We start from the raw sequence: 16,507 nt of genomic DNA, 5'->3' as shown, positions 1-16,507 counted from the left end.
CTCCATCTTTGAGTAAAGGGGTTGGCCTGCCCCTGCGTCGTCTTCCTGCTGCAGCGGCACCCCCAGTTCCTTTCCAGTGGCTTCCACTGTCTTAGTTTAGGGTTACTATTGCTGTGATGAAACACTATGGCCAAAAGCAAGTTGGGAAGGGAAGGGTTTATTTTGCTTACTTTTCCATATAACAGTTCATCATCAAAAGCGGTGAGGGCAGGAACTCAAGCAGGGCAGGAACCTGGAGGCAGGAGCTGATGCAGAGGCCATGGAGGGGTGCTGTAGTAGGTGGCTGTGTGTGCCATGCCCTGAAGCACTGTCCGTAGTGAGGTAGCAGGTAGCTGCTAGGTACCTGCCCCTTGGGCATAGCTGCCAGGGACCCTTAAGACCTGGGATGCACGTATGCGCTCTCTCTACCTTGTGGATTTTGGATGCTGAGATGGACCAGGGCAGAGCTCGCCAGAGAACAGCTTGGATCTTGCCTCACCCTTCCAGGGTCCTGCTACAATCCCTTCATTCTGTCTTGTGAGTTAACCCTCAAATACATTCCTTTGATCATTAAGCTGATTCTGTGGATTGATAGTGATTTAATTGTATTAGGATGGTGCTTACTGGGCTTGCCCAGCCTGCTTTCTTATAGAACCCAGGACCACCAGCCCAGGGATGGCCTGGCCCACTCGCAGTGGACTGGGCCCTCCCCCACCAGTCACTAATTAAGCAAAGGCCTTAGAGCCAGATCTTACAGAGGCATTTTCCCAACTGAGGCTTCCTCCTCTCTGATGACTCTGGCTTTTGTCGAGTTGACTAGCCAGCACCACCACGTTCAGGTTCTCTGTGCTCAGCATCCTCTGACCACCCTAGCCTCTGACACTCTCGAGCCCTTCATGTCACCCAAACTCATCTCTATCCTGCCTTAGGCGGGTGGTGCTTCTCGTTAGGAGATCTACAGCCCAGGAGCTGGAATCAGTTCTGGACCCTGTTCCTGGTTCTGACCCGTCTGGTCACGTAAAGTTTGTGTCTCCAAACCTGAGAGCTCTCCGTCTTTATGGTCAGTGACTAGTCTGTAGATCTGTCTGCCCCCGGGTCTCCTTCAGCTAGAAAGCCATCATTTTTGTCTTTAGAACTAAGGGCCTCTTGTCTGGCCATCATTTCCTCATCCCCGGGTGACCCCTCTACAGCCCTTTAGCTTCCTGGAAAGCTTTGGATGGAACTCCCTTGTGAAAGACTTTGCCATGAAGCCCCGCTGGCTTGGCTGGCAGGCAGGCCCATCATTGTGCCCTTTGGCCATGGAGCAGGAGGGATGTTCACAGCGGGACCCAGGTGTCCTGCCCAGACTAGACACCCGCAGATGCCTTGGCTCTGCTGGTCCTGAAGACTCCAGCATCCTGCTCTGCAGACGTGAGGGACTTCCTGTAAGGCAGCTGTGGGATTCCCATCTGCTTTCAAGTCCAAGGATGTAAGAGGTGTGCTGCTGCCTCCAGGGCCCGCCCTTTTGCCCGTGCATTTGGTTTTTCAGAGGATGCTGTCACAGACTGGTCCTGATGGTGCCAGCTCACATCTGTGCCATCCCACCGGGCCCTTCCCCCCCACTGATACGTCTCACCACTTAAACTTCTGGATGGCCGTCTAGATTATCTCCACAGACCAGCTCATGGTTCGTGAAGTGCGTCCTTAGCTTGCTGAATGTTTTTCCTCTATGTAAACCTTGGAGCTCATTTGCCTTCGCTGAAGCCTTATTACATGTCCTTGGGCTTGATATTTGTAGATATAAACAAATGGGGCCGGGGACGTGGTTCAGCAGTTAAGAACACTTCCTGCTCTTTCAGAGGACCAGCTCCCACATGCGGTGGTTCCTAACCACTTATAACTCCAGTTCTAGAGGATCCTCTTCAGGTCTGTGGTATGCCATGGGTACACATAATGTGTACACATATCTTGTGCTACACATAATATATGCAAGCACTCACCATACACATAAAAGAAAAGCTAAATATATCTTTCTGATTAACTCCTGAGACTTAGTGACTTCCTCTTCTTTATTTGGGAGCAAGGCACATACCCGCTAGTGGCCATCATAGAAGAGGCATTTGTAGTTTTTTTTTCTGTGGTGGAAAGCCTTTAACAAAATACTTGATTCAGGATACTTTATAAAGGCAATAGGTTTATTTATTGCACGGTCTTAGACACTGAAAGTCCAATATGGGGTGGTTCTATCTGCATGGCTTCTGAGAGAGGGAAAAGGTTGCATGCAGAAAAGGCCATGGGTATGGGGTGGTCTTGCTTTAGTTATAATGACACAAAATTGATTCAGTCCCCAGGAACTTAACCCAGAGAAGGTGGGACTCTGTAACCTAATTTCTTCCCACCAGGCTCTACCCCTTAAAGGTTCCGGTACCTCAACTCCACCACACTGAAGACCAAGCCTCCAGCACATAAGCCTTGGGAGCAAACTTTATCCAGACCACAGTAGCCTCTTTGCTCTGGCTGGGTAGGGTTAGAGTGGGGCACTGGGGAGGAATGATTCATTGGAGAGGACATACTGCCCTCCATTCAAGGCTCCCTCAAATACTCCCCCCCAGACCCTGACATAAGCATCCGAGGGCTGGCAGTGGCGGGGCTTCGGGTACAGTTCTGTGTATACCAAGCTGACATCCCTAGCTCCTTGAAAAGAGCCAAGCCTGGTTTCCATGGTACCCTGCCCAGCCCTGAAGCAACTGTCAGATCCTGTTGGCATCGCCTATTTTTAGCAGTTGGAGCTGGGACCTCCTGTTTCCCTTTTCTGTGTCATATAGGAAGGCCACCCAGGGACCCACTCTGCAGATCGACACTTGGGATCGGCTTAGAGCAGAGATTGGGAGTGTGAGTTTATGTAACAAAGCTTTCTGTAGAGAGCCAGGGCCTCTGGCCTACGCTCCGGCCTTTCTGCTACCTGGTCATGGTAGCTGCTATTGACCGAGTTCCCACTCTGATCTAACATTAATGACTTCTGCTCAGCACTCATAATCCATCTATGAAGCTGACCACAGAGCAGACTCATTTTACAGGGGGATGAATCTAAGGTTCAGATAAATTGGAAACTTTGTAAACAATAAAGTGAGGATAAAGCCAGCATCCAAAATTTGATCTTACTCCAAAGTCAAGTACTTAACACTGAACTATAGAGTTATTTGTTCTTCACACAGTAAATACACAAATGTGCGCACACACACACACACACATATTCACACAGGCACACATGGAAAGAGAACATTTGCTAACCTTAACAGGGCATTTCAGGGCCAAGTTCTTTGGTTGCAGACATAGCTGGACATTGTACCTGGTGCATCTGGTCATGGAGACAGATGAAGTTTCCCATGGAGTATAGTGTGGGCAGTCCTCCAGCAGGAGGTGTCCAGGCTCACAGAGGAGAGAGTACCCGAGCATCAGATAGCACAAGAGGAGGAGTGGGCATTCATGTGTCAACAGAATAGGAGAGGCATTTTCTAAGCAGAAGGTAAACAGGGATTTAGGACAGGGCTTGTAACAACGGTGTAGTTGGAAGTTTTCTCTGACTCCCGCCAAGCCCCTGTAGTCCTGCGGCCCCACTTATAAAATAATCACTCAGAAGCTTATATTAATTAAAACTGCTTGGCCATTAGCTCAGGCTAACTACTGACCAGCTCTTACACTTACACTCAGCCCATTTCTGTTAATCTATATATCATCACATGTTCCATGGCTTTATCTATGTGCCATTACATGCTGCTCCCTGGATGGTGGGCTGGCATCTCCTGACTCAGCCTTCCATTTCCCATAATTCTTATTATCTGTTTATCCCACCTATACTTCCTGCTTGACTACTGGCCAATCAGCATTTTATTTATCAACCAATCAGAACAACACATTCACAGCATACACAAAGATGTTCCCCGTCACAATGTTCTTCACAGGAGCTTCCTCCCTTCTTATCCAAAGGGCAAGTGCTGTATAGGACATGTGTAGCTCTGGAGTCTCCTTCACTGGCCCCTTCCCAACAGGAATAGGACCTTTTTAATGGTAGTACGTTCTGCAGTATGAGAGCCAGGAAAGACAGTTTTGGCCTTTCTTTCCAGACAGTCCATGTGTTGTTTTTCTGTTCTTTCCGGCTTTGAATCTGGCAGGTGAGAGGCAGGTCTGTGCAGCAGAGTTAACACACAGTTGTGCTGGCTGCTGGAGATGCTGCAGGGCCCCTGGCTTCATGCTGCCCGTGTCTCAGAAGGTCATTACAAGTACCTGTGCCAACACTACTGCACCCCAGGACACTTTGGAGCAGGGCTGGGGCTGTAGCCCAGGGGTAAAGAATTTGCTCAACTTGTAGAAGGGCCTGGGTTTGAGCCCTACCACGTGCCCCCCCAAAAAAAAGAAGAAGAAGAAGGAGGAGGAGGAGGAGGAGGAGGAGGAGGAGGAGGAGGAGGAGGAGGAGGAGGAGGAGGAGAAGAAGAAGAAGAAGAAGAAGAAGAAGAAGAAGAAGAAGAAGAAGAAGAAGAAGAAGAAGAAGAAGAAGAAGAAGAAGAAATAGCCGGGCGGTGGTGGCGCACGCCTTTAATCCCAGCACTCGGGAGGCAGAGCCAGGCGGATCTCTGTGAGTTCGAGGCCAGCCTGGGCTACCAAGTGAGCTCCAGGAAAGGCGCAAAGCTACACAGAGAAACACTGTCTCAAAAAACCAAAAAAAAAAAAAAAAAAAAAAAAAAAAAAGAAGAAGAAGAAATAATGGTTGTGTTTAACTGTGATCTGCGGGTAATGTGTGACTATTGCAGACAATCAGACAGAACCTGTCCTTCTTACTGTTGAATTGGGTTGATCCCATAGACATATTGGGGAGCAGCACATGTTGAGAAAGATGAAAGAAGGGGTAAGGGAGAGACTGACTTGTGACCACATACCAGAAAGTTGCAAAGCAGCAAAGGAACTCTGACCTTCCGCCTCCATCTGTGGTAGAGCAGAGAAGTGTCCTATGGACTGAGGAAGTGCATCAGGCTTCCAGGAGCCCAGCCCTGAGTATCAGCAGTGAGGAGCAGGTGCACATGTGCGGAGAGCAGTGCTTAATGGAAAGCCATTGCGGGGAGACTTCAGCTCATCCCCAGGGAAACCTCAAGTCACCACTGTGAGTCTGAGGGGCTCCACTCTGGATGAAGAGGAAGGGTGACCCCTCCTGCGTGTAGGCCGAGATGGTGCTTAGCACCCATTTGGAATGTGAAGGGCCTTGAGTTGGGGACACTGACACTAACAACAGTGAGTTTGAATCTCATCATAGCCTCTTTATTCCCTTATCCCCACCCTATCCTCAGCCCTGAATCCCTAGTGTTCTTTCCCTCCCTTCTGTCTTCATCCTGGATATGATTTCCTCTTTAGATCCCTCTGGTTCCAGTATCAAGGCAAACTAGATACTCCTTATAAGCCAGGGAAATTTCTAGCTACTAGACCATGAGCCCCATTTGCTCAGCCTGCATGGCAAGATACTAACTAGACCATGAGTCCCATTGCTCAGCCTTCATGGTGGGGTACTAGATTATGGGTCCCGTCGCTCAGCTTTCATGGCATGGTACTAGACCATGAGTCCCATCACTCAGCCTTCATGGCAAAGGTGCCATGAACAGAGATTTTAGACTCTCTTTAACCTCTGAGCTTGAGTGCTTCCCATGAGGACTCGGAGCATTAAATTCTACGGCCAGCCTATGCTGGTCGTATTTTCAGATCGATACTGTAGTAGAACAGATGGGCTCTGCCTGGATCATGTCCCACATCTTGATTTATGGACAGGGCTTTGCCAGATGGACTAGCATGACAGATTCAGACAAGAAATCACCTTGCTAGCACCCGCTTGAGAGTTGAGTTCAGTGTCTTGCCATTTGAACTCGGAAATGCATCAGTCTGCCAGTGGTGACTGGTTTAATGGTCTGTGGAGGTGCTCAGAGGCTGTCTGCCTTCACCTTCACTGATGGTGGTCTGCTTTATTTAGCTAAGATGCAGGTGAACACACCTGACAGGTCTTGCAGCTTCTGGATACAGCTCTCAAGCTGACATGGGATATAATTCTAAATGCTAGGTCTGGCTTTTGTGGCCTTGGTATTCAAGTCACAGGGTGTGGGATTCTTGGGAGACAGTGATCAGCAGCTGGTAAGCCTCTGCACCGGTCGGACACAAGACAAGCTTTGTCATCTCTGTTTCAGAATCATGACAGGTTTCTTGTTGCCTCTAATGGAGCTACCAGCTCCTCCTGTTCTGAAAATCCCCATGGGTCTGGGAACTTCAGAATAATGATAATCACTTTTGATTCTTTTCTTGGCTTCAAAAGCCCCAAATATTTCGTGGCCTCTGTCTTGGCAAGACTTGCTTTAGATACAAAGGACGAAGCCCCATAAAGATAGATAAAGGGACCCCCATTAGCAGTGTGGCCCCAAGGCAGAGCTGGCTGCTGCCCTTAAGAGCATCTGGCATCCATCTGCCCTTATGTTAGCCGCGGCTGTGGACATTTGGCCATTTCACCTCTTGGGCTGGCCCATAAACCCTGGGATTGTTTGAGATTTTTATAGACTTCACATAGAGCTGTGGACATTTTCAGATCCATGGGGCATCTTCCTGTAGAGGAGGCTATGGAAGATTGGGTAGTAAACACTGAACAGGCCCACTAGGCCCATCTGTGAAATGGATGCTTTGCAAGCGTGGCTGATGGGTCTTGGGTGACTCCTGGGTACCAATGTCCTTATTTTAGTTCTTCCATCATTATATTGTGCAATCAGTTTCCTTCAGGCTGAGGAAACCACACAAATTGGACTCGGATGGAGAGGACAGTGGAAGGAGAGGGGAGGTGGTTTTGAACTTGGTCTACTCAGAATGACGGTAAGGAGACCTGAGAGAGGAAGGAAGAGTGGGTTCCTTTAAGCTGTGAGTGTCTGGAGCTGCCTAGACCAGAAGGCTGGCCACAGGAGAACTCTCTGTGCCTGGGAATGGTGAATTCATTTAAGCACAGGTTTGGTCAGACATTAGCATGGTACTTGGCAGGAGCATAAATATGCTTCTGTCCTCTCTGTGTCTGTCCTTCCCAGAATGAGATTAGGGGTTTCCAGCATGCTTAAGGGCAGTGGTGAGGCCTGATTCTTGTCCTGCAAATTCCTAATCAGAATTGCCTAGCACAGAACCGAGGATACAGCATCGTCATTAGCGTGCTTACCCTGGATGCAGGAAGCTCTGGGTCAGATGCTCCTCACCACGCAGTCTGGGTGTGGTGGTGCATACCTGCATTTCCAGAACTCAGGAGGTAGAAGAAAGGTGATCAGAAGTTCATGGTCATCCTTGGCTACATAGAGAGCTTGAGGCCAGCCTGGGATACATGAGATTCTGTCTCAGGAAAGAGAACAAGTGTGCCTAGTAGGCAAACAATAAATACAAAATGGACAACCAGCCCCTCCAATTAACAATCTCATTAAAATAAAGGGCTGTTCAGAAAAACAAAAGAAAACGGCATTCATATTATTGTCATCCCTCCCCACCCCACCCCCAAATGCCCAACAAATCTTTCTGGACATATCTTGAGAGAAAATAATAATTCTCCATAAACAGGATCCTACCTGATTTATTTTTCTACCTTAACATTGTGCTGTGGCTCTCTTGTCACATCAGTAAACATCGGCCTACATCCTTTTAAAATAGTATTGCATTATACAGATGAGCCATTTTTGAATCCGTCTTTGTTGATGGACATTTAGGTCATTGCCAATTCAAAGCTATTAACAATGAGATGTAGCATCCCAGCCATGTGCCTTGGAGATAGGCCTCCTGCTGTGGTGATCCGGTTTTATTACCCAGCCTAGGCAGTGTGGAGATGACAAAGGGCGACATCCTCCTCTCCTTAGCACTGCCCGCACGCTAATTGTATTCTAATTCATCTGTTATGTGCTTTTTTTGTGTTTCCACCTCCCCCTCCTCCTACACAGTCCTCTCAGGCTTTGTGGTTAGGTGTGGAATACACTGTGCTCATTCAGCCCCGCCCTTCCTCATTAGTAACATGTGCATGGTGTAGATTGCTTCTGCAAGTCCCTGGCAGTCAGCAGAATTAGCCTCTGGTTCAGAACAGCTGGAGAGAAACCTACTTTGCCTGTTTCATTCCAGTTCTTTTTATAACAGTGAAGTTCCGGTGTGCATTGAGTTTACTTAACAGTGATGGTGAACATGTCTAACACCCCCCACCCCCTTTTAAAAAACAATTTACACTTTGGGCTTGGGAAGTTGGCTTAGCAGTTAAGAGCGCTGGCTGACATTCCAGAGGATTCAATTCCCCACACCCACATGGCAACTCACAGCCATCTGTAACCTCAGTTCTGGGGGGCCCAATGCCCGCGTCTAGCCTCATGGCGCACACATGGCACAGACTTGTGTGCACCGTGCGAGCAGAATGCCCATACATATAAAATAAAAATTCTTTTGAAAGTCACACTTAATATTTCTCAGTCCAATAAGAACATGCCGAGTACCACACCTGGAACCTCTTACAGGAAACACAGAAGCCATCAGCCACATGGTCCCTCGCCATTAGGGTTTGAGCTGAGAGACTCAGAGTACAGCCAGCCAGCTCCTGACTCGTGATAGTTCAACTTTATGATGGTACGAGAATGATAAGCAGTCAGTGGAGACCAGACCTCAGGTTTTGATTTTTGACCTTTCCTGAGTTGTTGATTGGTAGTACTGTTTGTTCTGTCTTGAGATCCCAGGCACAACCAGGCAGTCATAGTTACTGCATAAATGAGTAACACTCCATGGTCTGCTGTGTAGCCAAGCAGGATGCATGGGCCAGAGGGATAAAACGCATTTTTAATTCACAATGTTCTCTCTTTAGGATGGGTTTATCTGGATGTTATACCTCTGTGGTATTCTCTTAGGTAGCTTTCTGAAGAAGTTAGGCTGCTGAGCAGATGTCAGCAATCTTGACATAAATGTTTATGAGAGAAGTGGCTTTGTAAGCTCCTTAGGCAGATAAAGCTGAAGTGGGTTTTATGGTAAATGTGAGGAGCAGTTGAAATGCCCTCACTGGCCACAGTGGAACCGTCTGCCTCTCTTTCTCTCAGTGGTGGAGGCCAGGGGTGAGAAAGAGTAAAGGGTCCTGATCTCAGAGCTGAGGGAGTCAGAACCCAGGCTGATGGACAGTCAGAGCTTAGCATGGGAGTTTGTACTCTGCTAGATTAGTGGAGACCAGAGTTACCGGGCACGATCAGCAGCCTAATGTATCATCAGTAGCGTCCGCAACCCAGAATTTTTAGAAGGGGCTTTACAGATCAAATTTTTAGGGGTTTTAGAACTTCCTGAACTCTGTTTAAAAGCTTAGGGAAAGTTTGGCTGTAAGAAAAATGCACTTACATGGACAAGCAAATTACTCGTTTTTCTGTTTACATATGTGGCTCCTGTGTGTGTGTGTGTGTGTGTGTGTGTGTGTGTGTGTGTGTGCATGTTTGCATGTGTGTGGGCACATATGGAGGGTTGATATTGCTTTGCCACCTCATTCATTGAGGCAGGGTCTCCCAATCAAACCCAGAGCTCACTGATACTGCTAATCTCATCAGCTAGCTTACTCTGGGAATCCTCTCTCTGCCTTCCTAAACTGGAATTACAGGCAACCACTACACACCTGCTTGGCTTTTAGGTAGGTTCTGGGGATCCAAACTCCTACCCCTAGAGCAAGTACTTCAAATGTTTGTTTATTTTTATTTTATGTATATGGGTGTTTTGCTTGAGTATGTATGTCATGTCATGCACCATATGAGTACAGTGCTCACAGAGGCCAGAAGAGGGTATTGAATCCCCTGGAATTGGATTTACAGATGGTTGTGAGCCATCATGTGGGTGCTAGGAAATGTAGCCAGTGTTCTTAACTACGGAGCCACTTCTCCGGGGTGAGCAAAGAATTTTTAATACCATACCTAGCGGTTTGCGGATCTCCAGTTAGGAACCCAAGCTCTGACTCAGTCTCGGGTCTTTGTGAGGGGAGTCGCCCAGGTTTGTAGAGGAGGGGAAGTTGAGGGGCTCATGCTTAGTTCCTAAAGAAACCTCTTCTTTCTTTCAGCACTGGCTGGATCATTCGAAACCCATAAAGAAACAGATGAAAGGTAAGGCATAGACTCCCATCCGCTCATGTCATCTCCTTTCTTTCTTTCTTTCTTTCTTTTTTTTTTTTTAGAAACATGTCAGGGAACTCTTTTGTCAAGATTTTTGAGACCTTTTGACTTGTAAATAGAGCCGATGTTAAATGGATGATTTTTACTCCTTTAAACTGGCCAGAGAGTAGAGCTTTAGGACTGAATGAGTGTTTTGGGTAGATCTTGAACCACCCCCCACCCCCCACCCCCCACCCCCCCACCCCGTGCTCCCTTTTCACACCAGACACCCCTGCCAATGAAAACTGACTAATGTACTATTCAGAAACCTCACACCCACTTTTACTCACTTCCAAGTAAGTTTCAAAGCAGATTCAGAACGGAGAGTAGGAAGCAGGAAGGCTCCAGCTCATTCCTCACAGGTGTAGTAACTCTATTTTTCTAATGCTGCTTATGCTTAGGTCACTTGGAAATTACATTCTCTTAAAAATGCCTTAAGATATTTTTACTGTGTTTTGACTCGGCAGAACACTTCGCCTCCAGCCCACTTTGTACTTTGTAAAACATGGGTGCCAGTTTGGAGTAATCCCATCAGAGGATTACAAAATGCCAGCTCTTTTAACCACCCGGACCCTCAGGGGTTTCTGCCAGAGTGAAGTTCCCAGCTAAGCCATCCCTGTCAGCCTAAAAGTCTGGTTCCATTTTTCAAGCTCCAGATGGAGCGGTGGGCCTGCTGTCTTTGTGACGTGTTTCCTTTTGTCTGATGGGAGACAAACACCTTTACCTTTCTGTCTCCAAATGTCTAGTTGGACCTGCCTATGCTTTGCACTTTCGAGTCAAATACTATTCTTCAGAACCAAACAACCTTCGAGAGGAATTTACAAGGTAGGACCTCACACAGGCGATTCTGTCCAGTAGATTTGCCTCAGCCAGATTTTGGGGGGAGGGGAGTTTTTCAGTGGAAGACTCGATTCCTTTTTAGTTCTCTGTGTTTCTAAGCAAAAGTTAATAGCGCTTTCCTCAGGCTTCTCTACCCTGGTGAAAACCCACCAGTGGGCTTAATTTGATAATTTTCATAGGAATCTAATTAGATGGATTTTTCTTGGATCTTGGGAAAATGAAGGGTTCATCTATGGCATTTTGCCTTTGTCTCCATTACAAAAAAAACAAAAGGAGATATTGGGAGAAGGTTTCTTAGTCAAGAATAGCTTTTTTTTTTTTTTGGTGTTGCAAACCAATTCTGATTGTTCAGTGGAAGGAACCCTTTACTTCATACCACAGATTTTGTTAGGACCCTCTTATAGCTCTCAGCCCCACTAGATATTTTTATGTTGTAAGTGCCTATGTTTATCCCTTGAATTTACGAAACAATATAGAAGAAAAAAAAGGATATAAATAGGGATTGGAGTTTGGCGCTTCCTTTCCGTTCGTGGGTTCGTGGAATGCATCGTCGAGTTCTTGATATCACCAGAGTGTCCTTGTCACTGGCTTTGTGTGATGCAGTGTAGTAGTGACTTGTACATTGATGAATGGTCTACAACTTGGAGAGGACCACCTAAATGACATTTGAAAAGCTGTCACTAGTGCCCATGACAAGGGCCTTAGGGGCTTCTTCCGTTGGGTTTCCCTACAAGAATCAGAACTTTTGGCCACATGGACACCATGTGCAAATAACGCATGTCTGTGTCCTAAATGTCAGAAGTGGAAGTTCAGTTCTAGTTCAGGACCTATGGGGAAGCAGAAACTTCTGGAATGAGGTAGAACCTTTAGCCTCCCTGCCCACTTTGATTTCTGGGTCATCCAAAGTATATGGCCATTCTACAAGAAAGGACTGCCCACATGGCTTCCAAGGGTCAGCTCATTAAGGAGCTTCAGTGTTTCTCTTTGGAGGTCCTTATGAAATGTGTTGTCCCTAGCTGTCACGAAAGCTAGTCATGTTTAAGCCAGGTGTGTGAATCAAAAACACTAGGAAGTTTTTGGACAAATGGGGTTCCTGGGGACCACTCTGGAGTGTAGGATTCTAACTCTGTAGGCCTGGAGTAGAGTGTGGGAGGCTTTGGTTGGTACAGAGTGGTTCTGGTGCCCACATCTTCCTGGAAAGAAAGACTTTTTACTTAAGACTAAGACATTTATTTTATAGCGTGGTAAGCCCTGCTTATTTATTTATTTATTTATTTTTTGCTACTTTCCTTCTTGTTTCTTATTATCCCTGTAATTATCTGTAGTGTAATTCTAGGATTTTCGTGTGTGTGTGTGTGTGTGTGTGTGTGTGTGTGTGTGTTTTGCATGGTTTGCTTGTGTGTTTGGTTTGTTTGTTTTAAAGACCGAGTAGGCAGTTTAACTGCCCCAGGAAGAAAAGCCTCAAGTGGTTTCCAGCAGACGCTGCAGTCAGCTGCAGACTCTTTGAGAGAGTCCTGGAATCTGCTAGGTGTAGCGGGCCAAGTGCCGGCTCGGTGGTCACATCCTGCCCATTTTCTTAATGCACTGCTTGCCCGTGTGTGAGTTCTGTGTGCCTGTTGGGCTAGTTTCTCCTGCACCAAAGCCATCCTGCAAGTCACATCAGGCCTCCTGGTGTTGCATCCCTGCTCCAGCCTACAAGTATCTTGCAAACTCCCCATGTACATTTTCCTGCCAAGTGAGACCTTGGTTGCTTTTCCACAGGCTCAGAAGGAGGCTCCCACCTCCTCATTTGTTGGGACTCCCTTTTGACAGTGCAGGACGCCAGGACATGTGCAGGGGGATTTGCGATGGGAGGCTGGGGATTGGAGGCGGCTGGGAAAGGCAAGGGTTCCCCTCTGTTAACTTTTGTATATGTTTGTCAGGTACCTGTTTGTTTTACAACTCAGGCATGACATTCTTTCTGGAAAGTAAGTATGTTTTTGTTCTCTTAACCCAGCATAGAGCATAGTATTGCCTCAGTAACTCCCTGTTGGAACTCTTTTATGCTTTGTCCTCTTTACCAAATTCAAAAAAAGGGCACCAGGTCTTGTCATGTGAGTCAGATACTTGCGCTGCTGTCATTTTTGTCCTGGTGTAAAATGACTTCTATATGGCTTGGAGCCTTTCCAAGAGCATTGACTTTCTTGAATGATGTGTATCTGGGAACCACTTGCTCGCTGTCACATCGCTGCCCCATTCATACTGGCTTCTTTTGTATTTGCAAGCAGCACACATTGTTAACATGTATACATGTACAAGCGTTTGTGCAGTTTAAAAAGTCTCACCCATCACCATCACACTGAAGCATGTAAAGAGGTCCTTATCTGACTGCTAAGAAGAGCGGTAGACTCCTCCTCTCATTCCCTGTCCCATCTTAAAAGTGTTATTTAAACTCAAGGTATTGGGCTTATAGTGATCATTAACAAAACACATGATTATGTTATCACAACATTGTGTGGTTGGTTTTGAGGGTGCATTAATAGAGAAAGAAGGCTGACAAACTAACTTGGCAGGTAAAGGCTCTTGCACCCAAGCCAAATGACCTGAGTTCGATCCCCAGGACCTGAAAGTTATCCTCTGAACTCCATACACATGCTGTGGCATGTACAGTCCCCCCTAATATCTGATCAAGTGTACACACACACACACACACACACACACACACACACACACACAATCTTATCTATGTATATGAATAAATAAATAAATATAATTATAAAATTAGCTTTCATCATTTTCCATTAAGAGTTATTGAATATTTTCTGTTACATTAAAAAAAACCCGAGGTTGTGTTACGACTAAGAAGCAGTACCTGATGTTACCAATAGGAATATGTTCTGATTTTGAATGTAATCTGAAGGAAGTTTAATGGGTGATTTCTGACATTTGTGGTGGTCTGCACATCTAATCACAGAGCTGGGGAGACAGAGGCAGGTGGATCTCAGTGAGTTTGAGGCCAGCCTGGTCTACCTAGTGAGTTCCAGAACAGGCCAGAGCTACATAGTAAGAGCCTGTCTCAAACAACAAAACCAAGTATAAATCAGTTCTAGAAATAAAAATGTAAATGGAATATATAAATGAAATGTAATTTCCGTGTTTGCAAATTCTTAATAGAAAATGCTCTCTAAACATTTCAGTGTTGGGCAGGCCATAGAATGAGTAGACTGTACAGTGTATACATTGGTCTTACTCAGCCACGCAGTACGGGATTTGGTTGGTGTGTGTGCTGAGCATGTGTGTATTTTTCTCTGTCGATTCTGTGCTCCTCATACTAAAGGCCCTATAACTGTAGCATTTGTCTCCAGTTTGGCAGACGTTGATTGATGACAGTACTTCATATATGTCTGGTGCTGTGCATTTTGTCTCCACTCCCACCCAACTTACCTCCTAACAAAAACAGTGCTCTGAGGCCAGCGTTGCCTCCTGTCAGCTGGAAGACCTGGGCCGAGATGCTGAAGACTCCCTTTCTCATCTGGAAAATGAGAAGTCGGGCACTGGCTACACCCATCCTTAGAGTTTACAGACTACACATTGACTCAATGTGTAATACGTGAGAAGACCTTAAGAACTGTGAAGTTCTGTGCCAATGTCCATCATTGCTATTTTCCCAACTCACTTTGGAATTTGAATTATGAGTGAAATCACTGTATTTGCAAGAGTACTTTCCTGTGGTCCTGCCTCAGTTGGGCCTGTTAGAATACTGAGCACATATAGTGGTCCTGGAAGTAGTATATACAGTGTTGGTGTGTTTATTTTTACTATCCTGACTGTTTCAAGGAAGATTGAAGGCAGCTTAAAAAGTCTAATGGACTGCATCAAGAGAAAATAAGTTTAGGATAACTAAACATTCTGAGTTCTTTTCAAATTCAGTAGAAGTGTCTGCATGGTTGGTAGAACATATACTTGGATAGTTTCGTCATATGTGGAGAACTGCCCTGGGAAATTTGTAGAGTATATTAGTTTGTATTCTCTAACATAGACACCAAAAATGTAAACCACTAGCATCAGAACCCTTATGTAGACATGGTTGCCTTTTAAATGATTTTTTTTTTCCTAATGTTTGTTACATGGTTCCAAATGTAGAGCTTCCTATTAGTGTTAATTTCTTTCTTTCTTTCTTTCTTTTTTTCTTTCCCCAAGACTGAAGTGCCCCTATGAAACGGCTGTGGAGCTAGCTGCTCTCTGTCTGCAAGGTACATACATTCCTCTTTAAAATCTTAAAGTTACTGCTTTCATTTCAGTAAGAGAGACTCCCTGTATACCAGGCCCGGTGTCCTGCTTTCTCCCAGGATGTAAAGTAATATGATGTGACCTCAGTCCCCAGGAGCTTGTGGTCTGGTGGGGAAAATACACAGAGCATATGGCCGTTTTCCAGCAACAGAGATACAGAGGAGGCTTGGGAGAGGGGGACATTGGGGGACCGTGGCGAGGAAGGTGACTGGAAGAACCAAGGATTCTGAAAGTGTGAGGAGGAGGGGAGATGCAGCTCTTGCTTAGTGTGCACACAGCCTTGGGCTCCATCCCTAGTACTTCAAGTGTGGGATGGGGGTTTGTGTAATGAGGGGCTGATACAGACATAAGTCGGTCAAGTTGTGTGCACCACATAAAACCAAATGCGATAGTGCACACCAGTAATCCCAGCACTTAAGAGGTGGTGGTAGGAGAATCAGAAGTTCAAGGTCATTCTTAACTAGATACAAGTTTGAGGCCAGCCAAGGCTACATGAGGCCTTGTCTCAGAAAAAAAAACAACAACAAAACAAACAACAACAACAAAAAGCAAACAAACAACAATAAAGTCACAGAGATAGTCATCACAGTGTGAAGTTCAAGAAACTGGATTGCCTTTGACCCCACTTAAAGAATATGAACTTGGTGGGGTCAGCAGCAGTTCTTTGCATGTTCTTAGGGAGGCAGGCCTGGGTGGTGGGGATTTGGGAAAGAAGGGATTCGAAGAGTGAGGGCCGTTACTGTAACAGAGATAGTAGGGAGCTGAGCAGGGCAGGTGGGTGTGCACACAGTCACTGCAGCCATGGTGGTGCCGGAGCAGGAGTCCCTGATGAGCCCTAATGTAAGAAGGGAGTTGGGCATGACTCAGGCTGCTGCTGGGGGTAGGTGGTGGCATTGATGAGTGAGCAGAGGAAAAGGAGGTTCCCGGGGAGTGAGTGGCCGGTGTGGACCTCGGCCAAGAGGTGCTGAAGTCACCAGCTTGCACGTGGGAACTGGGTGGCAGGAGGCCTGCCTGTAGGACCCGCCATCCGCATTGACTGTTTATCTGTGGGAGGTGCTGGTGGATCTTCATTTTAAATGCATGAGAAACGCTTGCTTAATTCTCCAGCACTAATTAAGAGAATGGGGTTTCATTAGCATGTGCTTAGCAGAGTGCATTCGCTGGGTTATGATGTGTGACATACCCACTCATAGTATTTGTGAACGCCCTAAGATTTTGCTTTGACAATTTTTTATATTTATTTA

At 46.3% G+C, this 16,507-nt stretch overlaps 1 protein-coding gene across 8 annotated transcripts in view; it reads left to right on the top strand.

Moving 5' to 3' along the window:
• The window catches only part of Epb41l4b (erythrocyte membrane protein band 4.1 like 4B), a 153,136-nt gene that overhangs the window by 46,552 nt on the left and 90,077 nt on the right, over window positions 1–16,507 (top strand). For all 8 annotated transcript variants that reach the window (XM_076564239.1, XM_006985294.4, XM_076564240.1 and 5 more), the window contains exons 3-6: window positions 10,064–10,106; window positions 10,901–10,979; window positions 12,917–12,961; window positions 15,174–15,226. In XM_076564239.1, coding sequence (XP_076420354.1) covers window positions 10,064–10,106; window positions 10,901–10,979; window positions 12,917–12,961; window positions 15,174–15,226 — 220 coding nt within the window. The remainder of the gene's footprint in view (window positions 1–10,063; window positions 10,107–10,900; window positions 10,980–12,916; window positions 12,962–15,173; window positions 15,227–16,507) is intronic.

The sequence above is a fragment of the Peromyscus maniculatus genome, chromosome 2 (genome assembly GCF_049852395.1).
Source record: "Peromyscus maniculatus bairdii isolate BWxNUB_F1_BW_parent chromosome 2, HU_Pman_BW_mat_3.1, whole genome shotgun sequence".
Classification (NCBI taxonomy): Eukaryota; Metazoa; Chordata; class Mammalia; order Rodentia; family Cricetidae; genus Peromyscus; species Peromyscus maniculatus.
This window is presented reverse-complemented; position numbering and strand designations above follow the sequence as displayed.